The sequence below is a fragment of the Rhinopithecus bieti genome, unplaced genomic scaffold (assembly GCF_001698545.2).
Source record: "Rhinopithecus bieti isolate Rb0 unplaced genomic scaffold, ASM169854v2 scaffold_3875, whole genome shotgun sequence".
Classification (NCBI taxonomy): domain Eukaryota; kingdom Metazoa; phylum Chordata; class Mammalia; order Primates; family Cercopithecidae; genus Rhinopithecus; species Rhinopithecus bieti.
Window position 1 is genome coordinate 1,940,070 of NW_016804422.1, and position 17,534 is coordinate 1,957,603.

The 17,534-nt window shown below is 48.6% G+C and overlaps 2 protein-coding genes across 4 annotated transcripts in view; both read left to right on the forward strand.

Moving 5' to 3' along the window:
* The window catches only part of QRICH1 (glutamine rich 1), a 69,658-nt gene extending 58,601 nt beyond the window's left edge, over positions 1–11,057 (forward strand). Inside the window, exons 8-11 of the mRNA XM_017868143.1 lie at positions 7,536–7,644; positions 7,991–8,142; positions 8,478–8,568; positions 10,120–11,057. Coding sequence (XP_017723632.1) covers positions 7,536–7,644; positions 7,991–8,142; positions 8,478–8,568; positions 10,120–10,312 — 545 coding nt within the window. The 3' untranslated portion in view covers positions 10,313–11,057. The remainder of the gene's footprint in view (positions 1–7,535; positions 7,645–7,990; positions 8,143–8,477; positions 8,569–10,119) is intronic.
* Positions 11,058–11,084: 27 nt separating this feature from the next.
* On the forward strand, positions 11,085–16,773 carry IMPDH2 (inosine monophosphate dehydrogenase 2). Of its 3 annotated transcripts, none has more exons than XM_017868134.1 (15): positions 11,085–11,506; positions 11,973–12,021; positions 12,247–12,348; positions 12,455–12,529; positions 12,872–13,078; positions 14,108–14,195; positions 14,269–14,468; positions 14,546–14,636; positions 14,736–14,831; positions 15,087–15,158; positions 15,837–15,980; positions 16,064–16,208; positions 16,302–16,445; positions 16,526–16,609; positions 16,700–16,773. In XM_017868134.1, exons 1-15 carry the CDS (start codon positions 11,409–11,411, stop codon positions 16,719–16,721), a joined length of 1,617 nt encoding a protein of 538 aa, XP_017723623.1. In that variant the 5' UTR covers positions 11,085–11,408; the 3' UTR covers positions 16,722–16,773. The 3 variants fall into 3 exon arrangements, with proteins under 3 accessions (XP_017723623.1, XP_017723626.1, XP_017723625.1); XM_017868137.1 differs by having other exon boundaries at positions 12,014–12,021; XM_017868136.1 differs by lacking the exon at positions 15,087–15,158 and having other exon boundaries at positions 11,323–11,506.
* Positions 16,774–17,534: the final 761 nt, after the last annotated feature.

Here is a 17,534-nt window from a genome sequence, read left to right on the forward strand (position 1 = left end):
GTAATCCCAGCACTTTGGGAGGCCAAGACAGGCGGATCACGAGGTCAGGAGATCGAGACCACCCTGGCTAACACTGTGAAACCCCGTCTCTACTGAAAATACAAAAAAAAAAACTAGCCGGGCGAGGTGGTGGGCGCCTGTAGTCCCAGCTACTCGGGAGGCTGAGGCAGGAGAATGGCATAAACCCGGGAGGCGGAGCTTGCAGTGAGCTGAGATCCGGCCACTGCACTCCAGCCCGGGCGACAGAGCAAGACTCCGTCTCAAAAAAAAAAAAAAAAACTTGTGTTCATGCAAATATCCGAGTTTTAATCCCTGTTCTGCCATTTATTAAAATGTGTGCTGCTTAACCTTTAAAAAAGAAACTTACTGGTTAGACAAATTTTTTGAGTGCCTACTATGTGCGAGGCAGTATTCCAGGTGCCGGAGAATATAATTAATACAGCAGTGAAGAAAATGGAGCTTGCACTACAGTAAGGTGAGCCAGTGTATAGATAAGTAACTTAACTCCAGTACTTTTGTCTTTTTTTTTTTTCCCCCTTCTTTTTTGTGGAGAGCAAGGTCTCACTATATTGCCCAGGCAGGTCTCCAACTCCTGGGCTCCAGCTATCCTCCTACCTCTGCCTCCCTAAGAGCTGGGATTATGGGCGTGAGCTACTGCGCCTAGCAACTTAAGTACTTTGGAGAACAGAACACAAAGGAATGGAAAGTGTTAAGACTATTACAAGGGAGGGCTGTCGTTGGAACAGAGACATAAGTGACTATATCACTCTACATAATTTGGAAGTTTTCAAGCTAAGTATGGATATGCAGAGTTCACTTTTTAGTCTGTTACTATGGATAAATAAAATAAAACAGAATAGATTACTGAATTCCCCCACGTACCCATTTTCCATGGCAAATCTTTTTTTGTTGCTGTTTTTTTGTTTTTGAAATGGAGTCTCTGTTGCCCAGGCTGAAGTGCAGTGGCACGATCTCGGCTCACTACCTCTGCCTTGGGTTCAAGTGATTCTCGTGCCTCAGCCTCCCAAGTAGCTGGAATTACAGGCGTGTGCCACCAAGCCCATCTACTTTTTATATTTTTAGTAGAGACGGGGGTTTCACTATGTTGACCAGGCTGGTCTCAAACTCCTGACCTAAAGTGATCCACCTGCATCAGCCTCCCAAAGTGCTGGGATTACAGGCATGAGCCACCAAGTCTGGCCTGTTGCTGTTTAATTACTTTTTGTTTGTTTGTTTTTCCGTTTATTTTTTCCATTTTAAACCTTGTGTATAACACTACCTGTTTCCCCTCTCCTGTATTGGAAGTAAATTCCAGATACTTTATCCATAATTTTTTTTGCCTCAAGCCTCCAAGTAGCTGGGATTACAGGTACCTGGCCAGGCTGGTCTCGAACTTCTGGCCTCAAGTGATTGGCCTACCTCGGCCTCCCAAAGTGCTGGGATTTCAGGCATGAGCCACGGGACCCAACCTATCATACTTACTTATTTATTTACTTGTTTGTTTATTTGAGACAGATTCTCAGTCACCTAGGCTGGAGTGCAAATGACAGGACCTCAGCTCACTACAACCTCTGTCTCTCGGGTTCAAGCGGTTCGCCTGCCTCAGCCCCCCAAGTACCTGGGATTACAGGCATGTGCCACAACACCTGGCTAATTTTTGTATTTTTAGTAGAGTTTCATTTCACCATGTTGGCCAGGCTGGTCTTGAACTTCTGACCTCAGGTGATCCGCCCGCCTCAGCCTCCCAAAGTGTTGGGATTACAGGCGTGAGCCACCGCTTCTGGCCTGGTTATGTCTTTTAATATTTACTTTTTATTTATGTATTTATTTATTTTGAGATGGAGTCTCACTTGGTCGTCCAGCTTGGAGTACAGTGACATGGTCTTGGCTCACTGCATGGTCTTGGCTCACTTGTCTCCTGGGTTCAAGCAATTCTCCTGCCTCAGCCTCCCAAGTAGCTGGGACTGCAGGGGCACACTGCCACACCCGGCTAATTTTTTGTAGTTTAGTAGAGACAAGGTTTCACCGTGTTGCCCAGGCTGGTCTTGAACTCCTGACCTCAGGTGATCCACCCGCCTCGGCCTCCCAAATTGCTAGGATTACAGGCGTGGGCTACGGAGCCTGGCTCATACTTTAAAAAATAATTTTAAAAAATGACTGGGCACGATGGCTCATGCCTGAGTTCCCAGCACTTTGGGAGGCCAAGGCGGGTGGACCACGAGGTCAGGAGTTGAAGACCAGCCTGGCCAATTATGGTGAAACCCCATCTCTACTAACAAAAAATGCAAAAATTAGCTGGATGTGGTGGTGGGAGCCTGTAATCCCAGCTACTCGGGAGGCTGAGGCAGTAGAATCACTTGAACCCAGGAGAGGCAGGGGTTGCAGTGAGCCGAGATCGCACCATTGCACTCCAGCCCAGGTGACAGTGCAAGACTCAGTCTCAAAAATAAATAAATAAACAACAAAAGGTAAATCCATAATGTAATTAAAATCTACCCTTTATTAGGCCGGGTGCAGTGGCTCATGCTTGTAATCCCAGCACTTTGGGAGGCCAAGGCGGGCGGATCACGAGGTCAGGAGATCGAGACCATCCTGGCTAACACGGTGAAGCCCCATCTCTACTAAAAATACAAAAAATTAGCTGGGTGTGGTAGCGAGTGCCTGTAGTCCCAGCTACTTGGGAGGCTGAGGCAGGAGAATGGCGTGAACACGGGAGGTAGAGCTTGCAATGAGCCGATATGGCGCCCCTGCACTCCAGCATGGGTGACAGCAAGACTCCCTCTTAAAAAAATATATATATATATACCCTTTATTAAAATGTTTAATAGTCTTACACATTTCATTATTTTGATTTATCTGAATCAAGGTCAAAATTAAGTCTACATATTGAATTTGGCTTTTTTTTTTTTCTTGAGACAGAGGCTCGATCTTGGCTCACTGCAATCTCTGCCTACCAAGTTTAAGCGATTCTCCTGCCTCAGCCTCCTGAGTAGCTGGGATTACAGGCGCGCACCACCACGCCCAGCTAATTTTTATATTTTTAGTAGAGACAGGGTTTCACCGGGTCAGGCTGGTATCGAACTCCTGACCTTGTGATCCATCCGTCTTGGCCTCCCAAAGTGTTGGGATTAGAGGGGTCAGCTACCATACCTGACCTTTTTCTTTTTTTCTTGAGATGGAGTCTTCTCTCTCTGTCGCCCAGGTTGGAGTGCAGTGGTGCAATCTCGGCTCACTGTAACCTCCCTCCTGGATTCAAGTGATTCTCCTGCCTCAGCCTCCCGAGTAGCCGGGACTACAGGTGCCTGCCACCACACCCAGCTAATTTTTATATTTTTAGTTGATACGGGGTTTCACTATGTTAGCCATGCTGGTCGCAATCTGCCTGCCTCAGCCTCCCAAAGTACTAGGGTTACAGGTGTGAGCCACCTTGCCTGGCCTTAATATTTACTGTTCATCTTAATTTCCCCCTACCTTTTGTCTTATAGTATATTCATGGAAGAAACTAGGCTTTGAAATTGTCACACAGTCTAATTTTTGCTGATTGCTTGCTGTGGTGTAGTTTAACATGTTCTTTTTCCCCATGTATCTACAGTTGATTGGTAATTGAATATACAGATTGATTCCGGATTTTTGTTTTGTTTTGTTTTTGGCAAGATTACTTCATAGTTGGCCTTTCTTTGATCACAGTGCCCAAATGTCTGAATCCACTGATTCTTTATGGGTTGCAGAACAGTATTCTAATGTTATTATTACTTAATAATTACTTGGAATATAATGAAAAACTTTCCCTCGTTGTTTTTTTTTTGATCTCAATCACCCAGGCTGGATTGCAGTGATGGGAACACGGACGGCTCACTGTAGCCTCAACCTTCTGGGCCTGAGCAATCTTCCCACCTCAGCCCTCCATGTAGCTGGGGGCTACAGGCATGTGCCACCATGCTTGGCTAATTTTTGTATTTTTTGTAGAGATGGGGTTTTGCCACGTTGCCCAGGCTGGTCTCGAACTCCTGAGCTTAGGCGATGCACACACCTCAGCCTCCCAAAGTACTGGGATTACAGGCGTGAGCCACTGTTCCTGGCCCTAACTTTCCCTCTTCAACTCGTTGGAGTCATAATGGCATAGACTGTATAGAAGAGGCAGGGTTAACAGCTTTTTTGTTTTTTCTTTTTTTCTTTGCTTAACCAGTTTTCACAAAAATGAGTTAGGTCATCAGCTTCCCTCAGTGATGTCCAATTAAGGTTTTCTTGTTTACAAGAGTCATTGTGAACTTACAGATTTAAACATATTTAATGAGATTCAGCTAATTGCAGTCATCTTTACTGATGCACAAATGTCCCATCATTGGCCATTAGGAGCCTCTTTAAATTGACCCCTAAGTCCTTTTGACATGACCCTAATAGTCTTTCTTAATTTCTCACTTAACAGAATGTTTCAGTCCTGTCTTGGATATTTCTTGTTCTAATGTAGAATCCTTCAGTTCTGGAGCCTGGTTCCTTTTATTGGGGCTTGGTATTTCAGTGCCTTACTTCAGTGGGCAGAAGTAGAAATTGTTTTTAAAGATAAAATACATCATTTTGGTGCTTATAGTTCAGATTCAGAATTATAAGGCTACTACCTAGGTTTTTTTATCTATAGCCCCTTACTTCCATGTTAGGAGCCCTTGCCCTCAGTCAATAGAGTCTGTTTTATTTTATTTTGATTTATTTTTTTATTTTGAGACAGGGTCTTGCTGTGTTTCCCAGGCTGGAGTGCAGTGGCACAATCTTGCCTCACTGCAACCTGTACCTCCTGGGCTGAAGCGATCCTTCTACCTCTCAGCTTCCCAAGTAGCTGGGACTACAGGTGCACACCACCACACCTGGCTAGTTCTTATATTTTTTCATAGAAATGAGGTTTTGCCATGTTGCCTAGGCTGGTCTCAAATTTCTGGGTTCCAGTGATCCTCCTGCCTTAGCCTCCCAAGGTTACACCCATGAGCCACCATGCCCGGGCCATTTTACTTTTTCTTACAGGGTCTTGCTTTGTCTCCCAGGCTCAAGTACAATGTTGCGATCATAGTTCACTGCTGCCTTGCCCTGTTGGGCTCGAGCTGGGACCCAGGCTTGAGCGGTTGCACTCAGCTTTTTTTTTTTTTTTTTTTTTAAGTTTTTGTATTGACGGGGTCTCTTTGTGTTGCCCAGACTGGTCTTGAACTCCTGGGTTCAAGTAGTCCTCCTACCTTGGCCTCCCAATGTGCTGAGATTATAGACATGAATAACCACATCCAGCCAAATTTATTACAAATTGTAGAGAAGAGAATAAAATTAGGGAAGTGACATCAGAGGAAGCAAGTGGCAGAGCAAACCCAGAGAAGTGGAACATGCCAAAGTATGGCAATAATTGTTCCCAGGAGAACAGTTATTTTTTTTTTAAAAAAAAGGAAGGCCAGGCATGGTGGCTCACGCCTGTAGTCCCAGAACTTTGGTAGGCCAAGGTGGGAGAATTGCTAGAGCCCAAGAGTTGAAGACTAGCCTGGGCAACATAGCAAGACCTCATCTCCACTAAAAATCAAAAAAATTAGTCAAGTGTGATCGCGCACACCTGTGATTCCAGCTACTAGGGAGGCTCAAGTGGGAGGATTCCTTGAATCCTTCTTTGCTGAGAAGGGCTGTTTTCTGCTCATCCTGGATCTTGGGGGCTTCAGATATGTCTAAGAGCAGAAAAACTTTTCCCATTGCCACTGGGTCACAAAATAGCTGAAAAGTATACAAAAAATAGAGTCAGAACTGCCTTGAAGAGATGGAAGTGCACTACTCTAGTTAGACAGCCAGCTTTGTTCTGGCAAGAGCACAGAACACAGAAGCGGAGTGTATTGGGCAGAATGTTCTTTTTTCTGCTTCCAGTAAGTGTCATAACACTGCTTGCTTGGAGAATCCCGAAACCCTATAGGAGAATACTGTTGCCTGCTGCTATTTCATTATGCACCCAGTGCACAAACATGTGCATACTGACTGACTTCAGCACATGAAGGGGCCTTGGTGGTCATGTCAAATGTTATCTTTCTTTGGTGCAGACCTGGCTGACCAGGGCTCTTGTTCAAATTATTGACCTTTGTCCATGCCTAGCTCTGGGTTCACTTATGAACTAGGGTCTTACAGTAACACCAGCTCTGTGGGGGGATCTTGTAATAGTTCAAATACTGTCATATTGGCTAGGCGTGGTGGTTCACGCCTGTATTTCTAACTGTTCAGGAAACTGGCAGGAGGAGTCTTTGAGCCCAAGAGCTCAAGGCTGCAGTTAGCCGTGATTGTGTCACTGTACTCTGGCTGGGGTGACAGAGCAAAACCTCATCTCTCTTTTTTTTTTTTTTTTTGAGACAGGATCTCATTCTGTCACCCAGGCTTAAGTACAGTGGTGGATCATGGCTAACTACAGCCTTGACCCAGGCCCAAAGAATCCTCCCACCTCAGCCTCCCTGGTAGCTGGGATCACAGGTGTGCGCCATCACACTTGAATAATTTTTTTGATTTTTAATGGAGATGGGGTCTGGTTATGTTGCCCAGGCTGGTCTTAAACTCTTGGGCTCAAGCAGTTCTCCCACCTCAGCCTCCCAAAGTTCTGGGATTACAGGTGTGAGCCACCATGCCTGGCCTTGTAGAAGAGACCCTGTATCTTAGCAAATAATAATAATTAAAAAAAAATCTCCCAAAGAGTATCAGTCTCCTGTTTATCTAGAGAATGAATGACAATAGCCTTGCTGTTTTGTTTTGTTTTGTTTTGTTTTGTTTTGTTTTTTTGAGACGGGAGTCAGGCTCTGTCGCCCAGGCTGGAGTGCAGTGGTGCAATCTCAGCTCACTGCAAGCTCTGCTTCCAGGGTTCACACCATTCTCCTGTCTCAGCCTCCCAAGTAGCTGGGTCTGCAGGAGCCCGCCACCACACCCAGCTATTTTTTGTATTTTTAGTAGAGACGGGGTTTCACCATGTTAGCCAGGATGGTCTTGATCTCCTGACCTCATGATCCACCCGCCTTGGCCTCCCAAAGTGCTGGGATTACAGGCGTGAGCCACCGCACCCGGCTGGCCTTGCTTTTTAGAGACGGTTGAAATGAGAGAAGACTTGGTAAGGAAAACGGGCATGCATGCCAGTTCTTTGGGTCCTGGACCACCTTTGAAAATATGCAAAGCTCTGTACACTCTCAGAGAAGTATGCATATATGCAGAGTTTGGTTTATAGTTTTCTGTACTTCACTGTCTCTGAGGGCAGTCTTTTTGCCCTGTGTTAGCCTTGGATTAGAGGGTAACAACAATCATGTAAGGCTGTGGTTCTCAAGTGTAGTGTTAAAAATACTCATCATCAGGTTCCACCTCAGAAACAAGTTGGGACCCAGCTCTCTGTGTTTTAACAAGCTTTCCAGATGATTTTTGCCACACTTTAGGGAGAGTCCCCTGATGAAATTTGTACCCCTGTGTGGTCCTTATGCTTCACACCTCCCATATTGTGCCTTTGAGAGATCACCTGTTGTCCTCTTGTTGTAACAGTACTCTATTCCTCCTAGGCTATGTCTTGCCCAGCCATGTGACTGAGGAGATGCTGTGGGAGTGCAAGCAGCTTGGGGCTCACTCCCCTTCCACCTTGCTGACCACCCTCATGTTCTTTAATACCAAGTAAGTGTTCTAGAGGCTCCACTGCTGGCATCTGTCCAGTGAAGAGTGTGGAAACTATCCAAGAGGCCTTCTGAATTCCTCTGACATATATTTGAGAAACTGGGCTACTGAAAGCCCTAACCCCACTTGGCTGCATTTTGTTTGGTAACCAGTGAGGCAAACACCCTTGCCAGACCCCTACCATCCATCTTGATGTAGCTCCTGCACTGGATACTGGTTGGGTACAAGCCTGCCTAGATCTTGGGAATGTGGGTGGTGGCTTCTCTGAAGCACCAGTGGGCAGAGGATGAGTCATGGTATCCTCCCGGCACCCCTCCCTCTGCCTTGCGTTTTACTTGTGATCCAGGTACTTCCTATTGAAGACAGTGGACCAGCACATGAAGCTGGCCTTCTCCAAGGTCTTGCGACAGACGAAGAAGAACCCCTCTAATCCCAAGGATAAAAGCACGAGTATCCGGTACTTGAAGGCCCTTGGAATACACCAGACTGGCCAGAAAGGTAGGGAAAGGAGGCAGGAATGGTAAAAACAGGTGCTACTTGTCCTGCCCTTGTGCCTGTGAGGCTAGTAATAAGTGTAAAGGTTGAGATTTGCTGGATAAAATTCACTCCCTTCTCACCAGCCAAAAATTCTGAACTTTCCTCCTAGAAGCAGAGAAGCCCCAGAGAGAATAGCTGCCTCTTCCCTTAGTAGTCACTGCCCATGCCTCATACCTTTCCTCCCCAGACCCTGTATTTCCTAGTGGGGCTGGCTGAAAGCCTAAGGTTCCTGATTTGGGTCTGAGGTAAGGCAGTCTGATGCCAGGTCTGTGGTGGTGGGGATGTGTGTTTTATAGTTACAGATGACATGTATGCAGAACAGACGGAAAATCCAGAGAATCCATTGAGATGTCCCATCAAGCTTTATGATTTCTACCTCTTCAAATGGTGAGGAGGCTTTATTGTGACTGGCTGTCCATGTGTGTGCATGTGTGTTTATGCGTGTGCATGTTCACTTGTGTGATAGCTTATCACACAGGAAAGGCATTCTCTAGTCCCAAACCACATAAAAACACTTCCAGAAAGCTAAATGTAGAAGCATCCTTGCTCTGGCTTTTCAAATGTGTGTGATGTGCCTAGCACTGATAGAAAAAGGGGTACCAGGTCCCTACAGTCAACTTTCACGAAAAGGATATGAAGGTACAGAGAATCTATCTTCCTCACATATTGAGCATGGCCCTGCTTCCTGACCTTGACCTTTTGTCACTGCCACCATTAATCTAGGTGAGACTTCTCTCAGCTTTTTCTCCCTTTTGCCCATTCAGTGGTTTCTCATTACATAGTAATTCTTTTATGGCAGACAGCTCCTTTCATGCACTCCCCCTTGCTAACCTCATATCTGTGGAGCTTAGTTCCCTAGCCACACTAGCTCCTCTCCACTCAAGGGCATCATATTATGCCTCTTCTCAACTTAAACGCAGCTTATCAGGGAAGCATTTCCACATTCCCCACCTCTTCCCTGTGGCTGTTTCCTAGGTAGCACTTATCACTGTTTGTTATTTTGTATTTGTATAACTTTAATTGCTACCTGTGTCCCCTCCTATCTGTAAGCTCCATGAGGTAGGAAATACTGTTGCTGCCCATTTTTTTTAAATATCAGCACCTGGTGCTGACCTGGCACTAGTAACCCTTAAATAAATCTTAAATGGATGGATGAATAACTGTTAGAGGATACAGGATGCCAAGTACTTAATAGAGGTACAGCATGGTTAGGGGGAGGGGAGTGAACCCAAGTTAAGGGCCCCAGTGTAATGGCCATCATTAGTGGGTAGAAAACACAACATGAGGCCGGGCACAGTAGCTCACACCTCTAATCCCAGCACTTTGGGAGGCCAAGGTGGGTGGATCACCTGAGGTCAGGAGTTCGAGACCAGCCTGGCCAACATAGCGAAACCCCATCTCTACTAAAAGTACAAAAATCAGCTGGGCTTGGTGGCACGTGCCTATAGTCCCAGCTACTCGGGAGGCTGAAGCAGGAGAATCACTTGAACCAAGGAGGCGGAGGTTGCAGTGAGCTGAAATCACCCCCACTGCACTCCAGCCTGGAGACAAGATGCCATCTCAAAAACAAACAAACAACAAAACACAACATGTGCAAAGACTTGGAGATAGACCCTTTGAGCAGTGAAGTTGGCTTCAAGTAAGATAAGGATGGACTCATATGAGTCCATGGGAGCCTTAGGCTGGTGCATTCAGTGATGGATCACAGCTGGTATGTGGGAAGGAGGGGCAGAAGGGAAACAACCCAACATTTGGGGGATTTGCAGTAGTCCCAAAGGAGGACCAGGATGTAGTGCGTGGTGGCTGCATGGAATTCAGTAGCTGTGCCACAATACCTTGGGGCCTTACTGTTTGCAGACAGCATCTGTCTGGGAGGTTCAAGGTGGGAGGGTTTAAGTTGTGTTGGTGGTACCCAACTTTTATTCACATATTCTTCAGCCCCCAGAGTGTGAAAGGCCGGAATGACACCTTTTACCTGACACCTGAGCCGGTGGTGGCCCCCAACAGCCCAATCTGGTACTCAGTCCAGCCTATCAGCAGAGAGCAGATGGGACAAATGCTGACCCGGATCCTGGTGATAAGAGAAATTCAGGAGGCCATCGCAGTGGCCAATGCAAGCACTATGCACTGAGATGCCTTGGCCATAGTGCAAGAGAAAGCAGCCAGGAAAAACCAGAGAGACTTTCACACTAAAGAAGAGGCCTCCATTTTTTCTTTTTTCTTTTTTTTATTGGTGTAGTTACGAAGCCTTTCAGGCTGCTTCTGTTTAAAATGTAAAAGAAAACTTTGCCCCCTTTGCATCTTCATAAACCTGCTGCGGCAGACTCCTCAGCCAATGGTGGCTCTGGGTTTCCTTGAGATCATATGTCTAGAAAGTTGCTGACTGACTCTATTTTTGTCTGGGTCCTGGGGAAAGGGCTTGGACTGTTAAATGTGGCCCCTTTCCATCTTCAAGAGAGATGGAATTAATGATGAATGGACCCTGCAAGGGAATCTCCCCAGCTGACTTCCACTGGGCTGACAGACTTTGCTGACTACAGGGGAACGATGTTCTTTTCTTTCTTCATGCTCAAACATAAATTTAGCATCATAATGGAAGAAAAATGAGGGGAACTTCAATTATGATTTATTAAAGACAATTTCTATTGCACCCTCCTTTATGACAAGTGACATTTTAGATGTTAAAGTAAAACTTTACCATGCTTTTTTTTTTTTTTTTTTTGGCCTAACATTGAGGCCTTAAAACCTGAGGCTCCTGTGCCTGATCGAATTCTTGTAACATACACTTGTGTATCATATAAAGATACCACTCTGTTTCTCTTAATGTATTCTTACTCTAGTTGTTTATTAAGAATGACAAGCACGTCTTTTCAACATGCTAGTGAACAACGCCTCTTTATTTTGGGGAGGAGCCCGGCGGGACAGTGGAAGTAAAGCCTTGCCTGTTAATTGAACTGGCCTGGGTCCTGGGGGAGGGGGGTGGGACTCGAAATCGGCTCCTCAGTGATGAGGCCAGTGTGTGCTGTACGCATGCGCTGTTTCTTCAGCGCCAGCTCCGCCCCCGCCGTAGCGAAGCGGGTCTGTTCCGCCCGCGCGTATTACGACCTGACGTCAGCAACGTGCGCGGCGCAGTGACGAAGTCGGCTGGTTTATATTGGCGCGGCCCAGACGGTAGAGGTCTCTGCGGCGCGGTCCTCGGAGACACGCGGCGGTGTCCTGTGTTGACCATGGCCGACTACCTGATTAGTGGGGGCACATCCTACGTGCCAGATGACGGACTCACAGCACAGCAGCTCTTCAACTGCGGAGACGGCCTCACCTACAAGTGCGGGCCTATGGGGCTCACCTGGGCGAAGAGAGGGGCGGCATGCTGGGTGAAAAGGCCAGATGGGGGCTTCCGTGGAGCCTTATTGGGCGTGGGCGCCGGGGACAGGTTCCGGGAATTGGCCACCCACCTCCGGGGGCCACCCACCTCCGGGGCTCACGTTGAGACATCTGGAGCGGTGCTTGGGATACGGAGAAACATCTCAGTAGTGCTTGGAATTTCAGGCTGGAGACTCCATGCTCCAGACACATGGAATTGTTAGGGTGCCAGGAGCACCGATGACAGCTCGGTGGCATGAAAGGTCCCCTGTCCCCATTTCCACCTTGTACTATGTCTGTGACACACAGGCTCTGTCAGTGCCACTCTCTGCTCACATGGGTTACGAGTTGATTGATACATGGGGATGGAGTCTCATGCTGCCCTATGCCTGAGAGCTTTACTCCCAATTCACTCCCTTCCCTCGCAGTGACTTTCTCATTCTCCCTGGGTACATCGACTTCACTGCAGACCAGGTGGTAAGTATGATCAGGAATTGGGTCCTGAACATCAAGGTGAGCTAAGGTGCTACTGTCACCTGGTCTCTGGGCTACCTCACCAGATTGGGCTTGGGTGTGGATTTTATGGGATCATGTTACTGGTTAGCATGCAGGTCATACAAAAGTGCCTTTTTGTGGGGGACTCAGTAACACCTTGAGGAGTAAGAGATGCTTTCCCACACTGGTTGACCTTTGTCTCCTCAGGACCTGACTTCTGCTCTGACCAAGAAAATCACCCTTAAGACCCCACTGGTTTCCTCTCCCATGGACACAGTCACAGAGGCTGGGATGGCCATAGCAATGGCGGTGAGCCCCATGGGGTGTGGGGGAAGGAGCAAGGACGCCATCGCCTTTCCCCAAAGGCATCCAGTCCTGCCTCTTGTCACTTAGTATTTCTCTTTTTATCCTGTAGCTTACAGGTGGTATTGGCTTCATCCACCACAACTGTACACCTGAATTCCAGGCCAATGAAGTTCGGAAAGTGAAGGTCAGAAGGGCAAAGATCATTAGCAAGCACTCCTGGGAATTGCACTGAGGTGGGGTTGGGTGGGGTGGGAGTAGGGGTTTATTCTATTAATTTAGTATTCTTTTTTCCCACCATGGGGTTCAGTTACTGAGAAGACCCTGAGATTCTGTTTCTTAAAGCAGCAGCAATAGACCAGGTGGACTGTACCTCCAGCCTACCCATGTCTCCTCTAAGATGTGTTGGTGTGATTTGGTCTTGTGGCACTGCCAAAGGGAGCATTAAGCAGAGACCCCATGCTTCAGATCAAGAGCCTGATGAAAGTAGTTCAAAGATGCGATACCCTTTCTCACCATCCCTTTCCAGAAATACGAACAGGGATTCATCACAGACCCTGTGGTCCTCAGTCCCAAGGATCGTGTGCGGGATGTTTTTGAGGCCAAGGCCCGGCATGGTTTCTGCGGTATCCCAATCACAGACACAGGCCGGATGGGGAGCCGCTTGGTGGGCATCATCTCCTCCAGGGATATTGATTTTCTCAAAGAGGAGGAACATGACTGTTTATTGGAAGAGGTGGGTGCCACTGGCAGAGTAGATCCAAGCTCTGGCAGCCCAGGTTGAAGACAAGAGGTTTCTGTTGTCTGTATGACATCTCTGATAGCCTCTCCCCTCTAGGAAAGAGGAATGTCAGGCCAAGTTTCTGACTCCTTCATTGGGTTTCTGCATCCTTTCTCCACCAGAGGCTTTCAAACTGCCCAAATGCTTGCTAGTATTCATGCTTTGTTTTTTTAAACCCCTAAGGTAGGGGCAGTGCTCGAGGTCTGCCCTCATTTTCTTGCCATTGTTCCTGGGTGGTCCTCTTTATTCCATAGTGTAAGAGGCTGCTCCCTGTGCCATGTTGTCCTTTCTACTCATCCCTCATTTAATACCATACTGCTTAGGAACTATTGGGCTCCCTTGAGGAAGGGTGATTTGGGTTTGAATGTATGAACGTGGTGGTCCATAGAACTTCACCTCTGAATTAGGCAGGGCATGTAGAGGTGACTGGCCATAGGCCAGGCACAGTGGCTTACCCCTGTAATCTCAGCACTTTGGGAGGCCGAGGCAGGCGAATCACGAGGTTAGGAGTTCAAGACCAGCCTGGCCAACATGGTGAAACCCTGTCTCTACTAAAAATACAAAAAATTGGCCAGGCGCGGTGGCTCAAGCCTGTAATCCCAGCACTTTGGGGAGCCAAGGTGGGCAGATCACGAGGTCAGGAGATCAAGACCATCCTGGCTAACACGGTGAAACCCCGTCTCTACTAAAAAATACAAAAAACTAGCCGGGCGAGGTGGCGGGCACCTGTAGTCCCAGTTACTCGGGAGGCTGAGGCAGGAGAATGGTATAAACCCGGGAGGCGGAGCTTGCAGTGAGCTGAGATCTGGCCACTGCACTCCAGCCTGGGCGACAGAGCGAGACTCCGTCTCAAAACAAAACAAAAAAAAGTTAGTTGGGTGTGGTGGCACCTGCCTGTAATCCCAGCTACTTGGGAAGGAAAGAAAAAAAGAGTTGACTGACCATAGTTGATGACTGGCCCTTCACATCTCACCTCCCCCGTAGATAATGACAAAGAGGGAAGACTTGGTGGTAGCCCCTGCAGGCATCACACTGAAGGAGGCAAACGAAATTTTGCAGCGCAGCAAGAAGGGTAAGTCCTAGAGCTGGGAAAGGGCCTGGAACTAATGCTCAGGGTCCTGATCCATGTCCTGCCCTGACCACAGGAAAGTTGCCCATTGTAAATGAAGATGATGAGCTTGTGGCCATCATTGCCCGGACAGACCTGAAGAAGAATCGGGACTACCCACTAGCCTCCAAAGATGCCAAGAAACAGCTGCTGTGTGGGGCAGCCATTGGCACTCATGAAGATGACAAGTATAGGCTGGACTTGCTCGCCCAGGCTGGTGTGGATGTAGTGGTTTTGGTGAGCTGCTACACAGGTGGGTTGGGGCAATAGGGGCAGCTGCCACATCACAGTCTGAGACTTAGTTCCTGTCCCAGGACTCTTCCCAGGGAAATTCCATCTTCCAGATCAATATGATCAAGTACATCAAAGAGAAATACCTCAATCTCCAAGTCATTGGAGGCAATGGTAAGACAAGAGTGTGCCCTGAGGGATGTGTGGTAGGAGTGGATAAGCTGGGCTCCCACCTTAACCTTCACCTGAATGTTTTCCTTTCATTCACCTTAGTGGTCACTGCTGCCCAGGCCAAGAACCTCATTGATGCAGGTGTGGATGCCCTGCGGGTGGGCATGGGAAGTGGCTCCATCTGCATTACCCAGGAAGGTAAGAATATACTTTGATAGGGCCCACAGAGACCCCAGTTTCAGGCCCCACATACCTTGGAGCCAAGCACTCTTATGGGAACAAGTGTCCGCCAATAGGGGCAATCCTGGGGCCAAACTGACCTCTTGGATGGGTGACATGGCTGGAAGCAAGACAAGGTCTTGTCATCCCTCACCTGCCACTCCCTTGCCTAGCCTGGCCTTCTTGCTCCTGCTCTGCACCTTCTCTTAACTCTGGTCTGTTTGTTTTATTTAGTGGCTCCCAAGATCCCTCCAGACATAAAGTCCCACAGCCCCAAATGCCCTTCTACTGTCACGGGTTGCTATAGTAAGTCCAACCCGGCCCACTGGCGCGGCCCAGCTGCCCACTGCCCGGCTGCTTGGTTGACGTAGCTGTAGCTCCCAGGGTTTGTGGTGCTGATGGGTGGGCAGGGCCAACTGATTCACAGGCCATGGTTTGTGGGGGGTGCTCAAGAACATAGCTCCCCTCTTCCTCCTGGGGTGCTGATAGGGCAGGACTTTCTTTCCTAGGCAGGCCCTTTCCTGCCCACATCTTCTGCAGTAGGCATGGCTCAGGGACCAACTCCTTTGCTCTTCCACACAACCATTGCCTGTTCCACACCACAACCTGCTCTCCCACACAACCACTGCCCTTAACCTTGCCTGAGCTGCCCACCATTCAGGAAGGGCTGGGCCTGACTTCAGTGCCTCTGGGGACTAACTGCACGGTCGGGGGCTTTCCCGGCTGCTAAGACTGCATGTGCCTGAGGCTGTCCTGGGCACTGCACACATGCACGTGCACATGGGGGTGAGTAGAGGGCAGCACAGCAGTTTGTACTATTTAAGGCACATGGGGTAGCAGCCATCCCAGACACATCTCTTCCTCATCCAAGCTGCAGTCCTGATGCAGATGCAGCCAAAAGCTCCTGGGTGTTAAATGTGGCCACAGGGTCCACTGCCTGTCCCCATTAACCCTATCCACCCATGTGTTCCTCCATCTCAACAGTGTTGGCCTGTGGGCGGCCCCAAGCAACAGCAGTGTACAAGGTGTCAGAGTATGCACGGCGCTTTGGTGTTCCAGTCATCGCTGATGGAGGAATCCAAAATGTGGGTCATATTGCAAAAGCCTTGGCCCTTGGGGCTTCCACAGGTAAGGCCCAGTACCCGTGAAGGCCAGTGGGACGTCTCCCCAGTGCTGCTTAGGCTTTAACCCAGCACTCCATCTGTCCACAGTCATGATGGGCTCTCTCTTGGCTGCCACCACTGAGGCCCCTGGTGAGTACTTCTTTTCCGATGGGATCCGGCTAAAGAAATATCGCGGTATGGGTTCTCTTGATGCCATGGACAAGCACCTCAGCAGCCAGAACAGATATTTCAGGTGGGACAGGCAAGCCAGTTACCTCACCCTAATCCTACACTGACAGTCTCATCTCTGCTGTGACCTTGCCTGTGTCTCTGCCTGTCCCTGCAGTGAAGCTGACAAGATCAAAGTGGCCCAGGGGGTGTCTGGTGCTGTGCAGGACAAAGGGTCCATCCACAAATTTGTCCCTTACCTGATTGCTGGCATCCAACACTCATGCCAGGACATTGGTGCCAAGAGCTTGACCCAAGTCCGGTGAGCTTGGGAAGCTGGGACATGGGTAGAGGCGCTGGTCCAGGGCCAGCTACCCATATTTGACCTCTGCCCCTCTTCAGAGCCATGATGTACTCTGGGGAGCTTAAGTTTGAGAAGAGAACGTCCTCAGCCCAGGTGGAAGGTGGTGTCCATAGCCTCCATTCGTAAGTCACCCTGTCCTTGGTGGGGCCTCTGCCATGCTTCATGCCTCCTTTCTCCTGCCCTCACCTCACAGGTGGTCCTTCTGCCTGCAGGTATGAGAAGCGACTTTTCTGAACAGGGATCCAGCACACCTCGGTTTTTTCAATAAAAGTTTAGAAAGAAAAAAGTGATGCCTGATCTTTCACCAGACAGGTGGGGCTGTGTAGCTGCCACTACCACAGATGCACACAAACACAGCACCCTCATTTCCAGGGGGAGCCTCAGGCCCTGAGATAAATGTGTTCCAGGTTCAAAAAGTTCTTCCTGAGGCTGCTCACAAAACAGCTCTGACCAGCTGTGGCTCCTGGGGTTTCAGTCTCACACTGAGCATCTGACTCTGGCTCCCGAGGGGTCAAAGGGTCAAAGAACAATCCCTGGGACTGGCATACACAGGGCGTCCTGCTAGCCTATAGCTTGGCCATATAGGACCAGGTGAAGACACATAAATATTCCCTAACTTGAATCTCTCTCGGCCATGCATGTTGGCTCACACCTGTAATCCCAGCACTTTGGGAGGTGGGCATATCACTCGAGGTCAGGAGTTCGAGACCATCCTGGCCAACATGGTAAAACCCCATCTCTACTAAAAATACAAAGATTAGCTGGGCATGGTGACGCATACCTGTAGTCCCAGATACTCAGGAGGCTGAGGTGGGAGACTCACTGGAACCTGGGAGGGGGAGGTTGCAGTGAGCTGAGACTGCGTGACTGCACTCCACCCTGCGAAAGAGCGAGACTCCTCTTCAAAAAAAAAAAAAAAAAAAAAGCCGGGTATGGTGGTAGGGGCCTGTAATCCCAGCTACTCAGGAGGCTGAGGCAGGAGAATCGCTTGAATCCTGGAGGTGGAGGTTGTAGTGGGCCAAGATCACGCCACTGCACTGCAGCCTG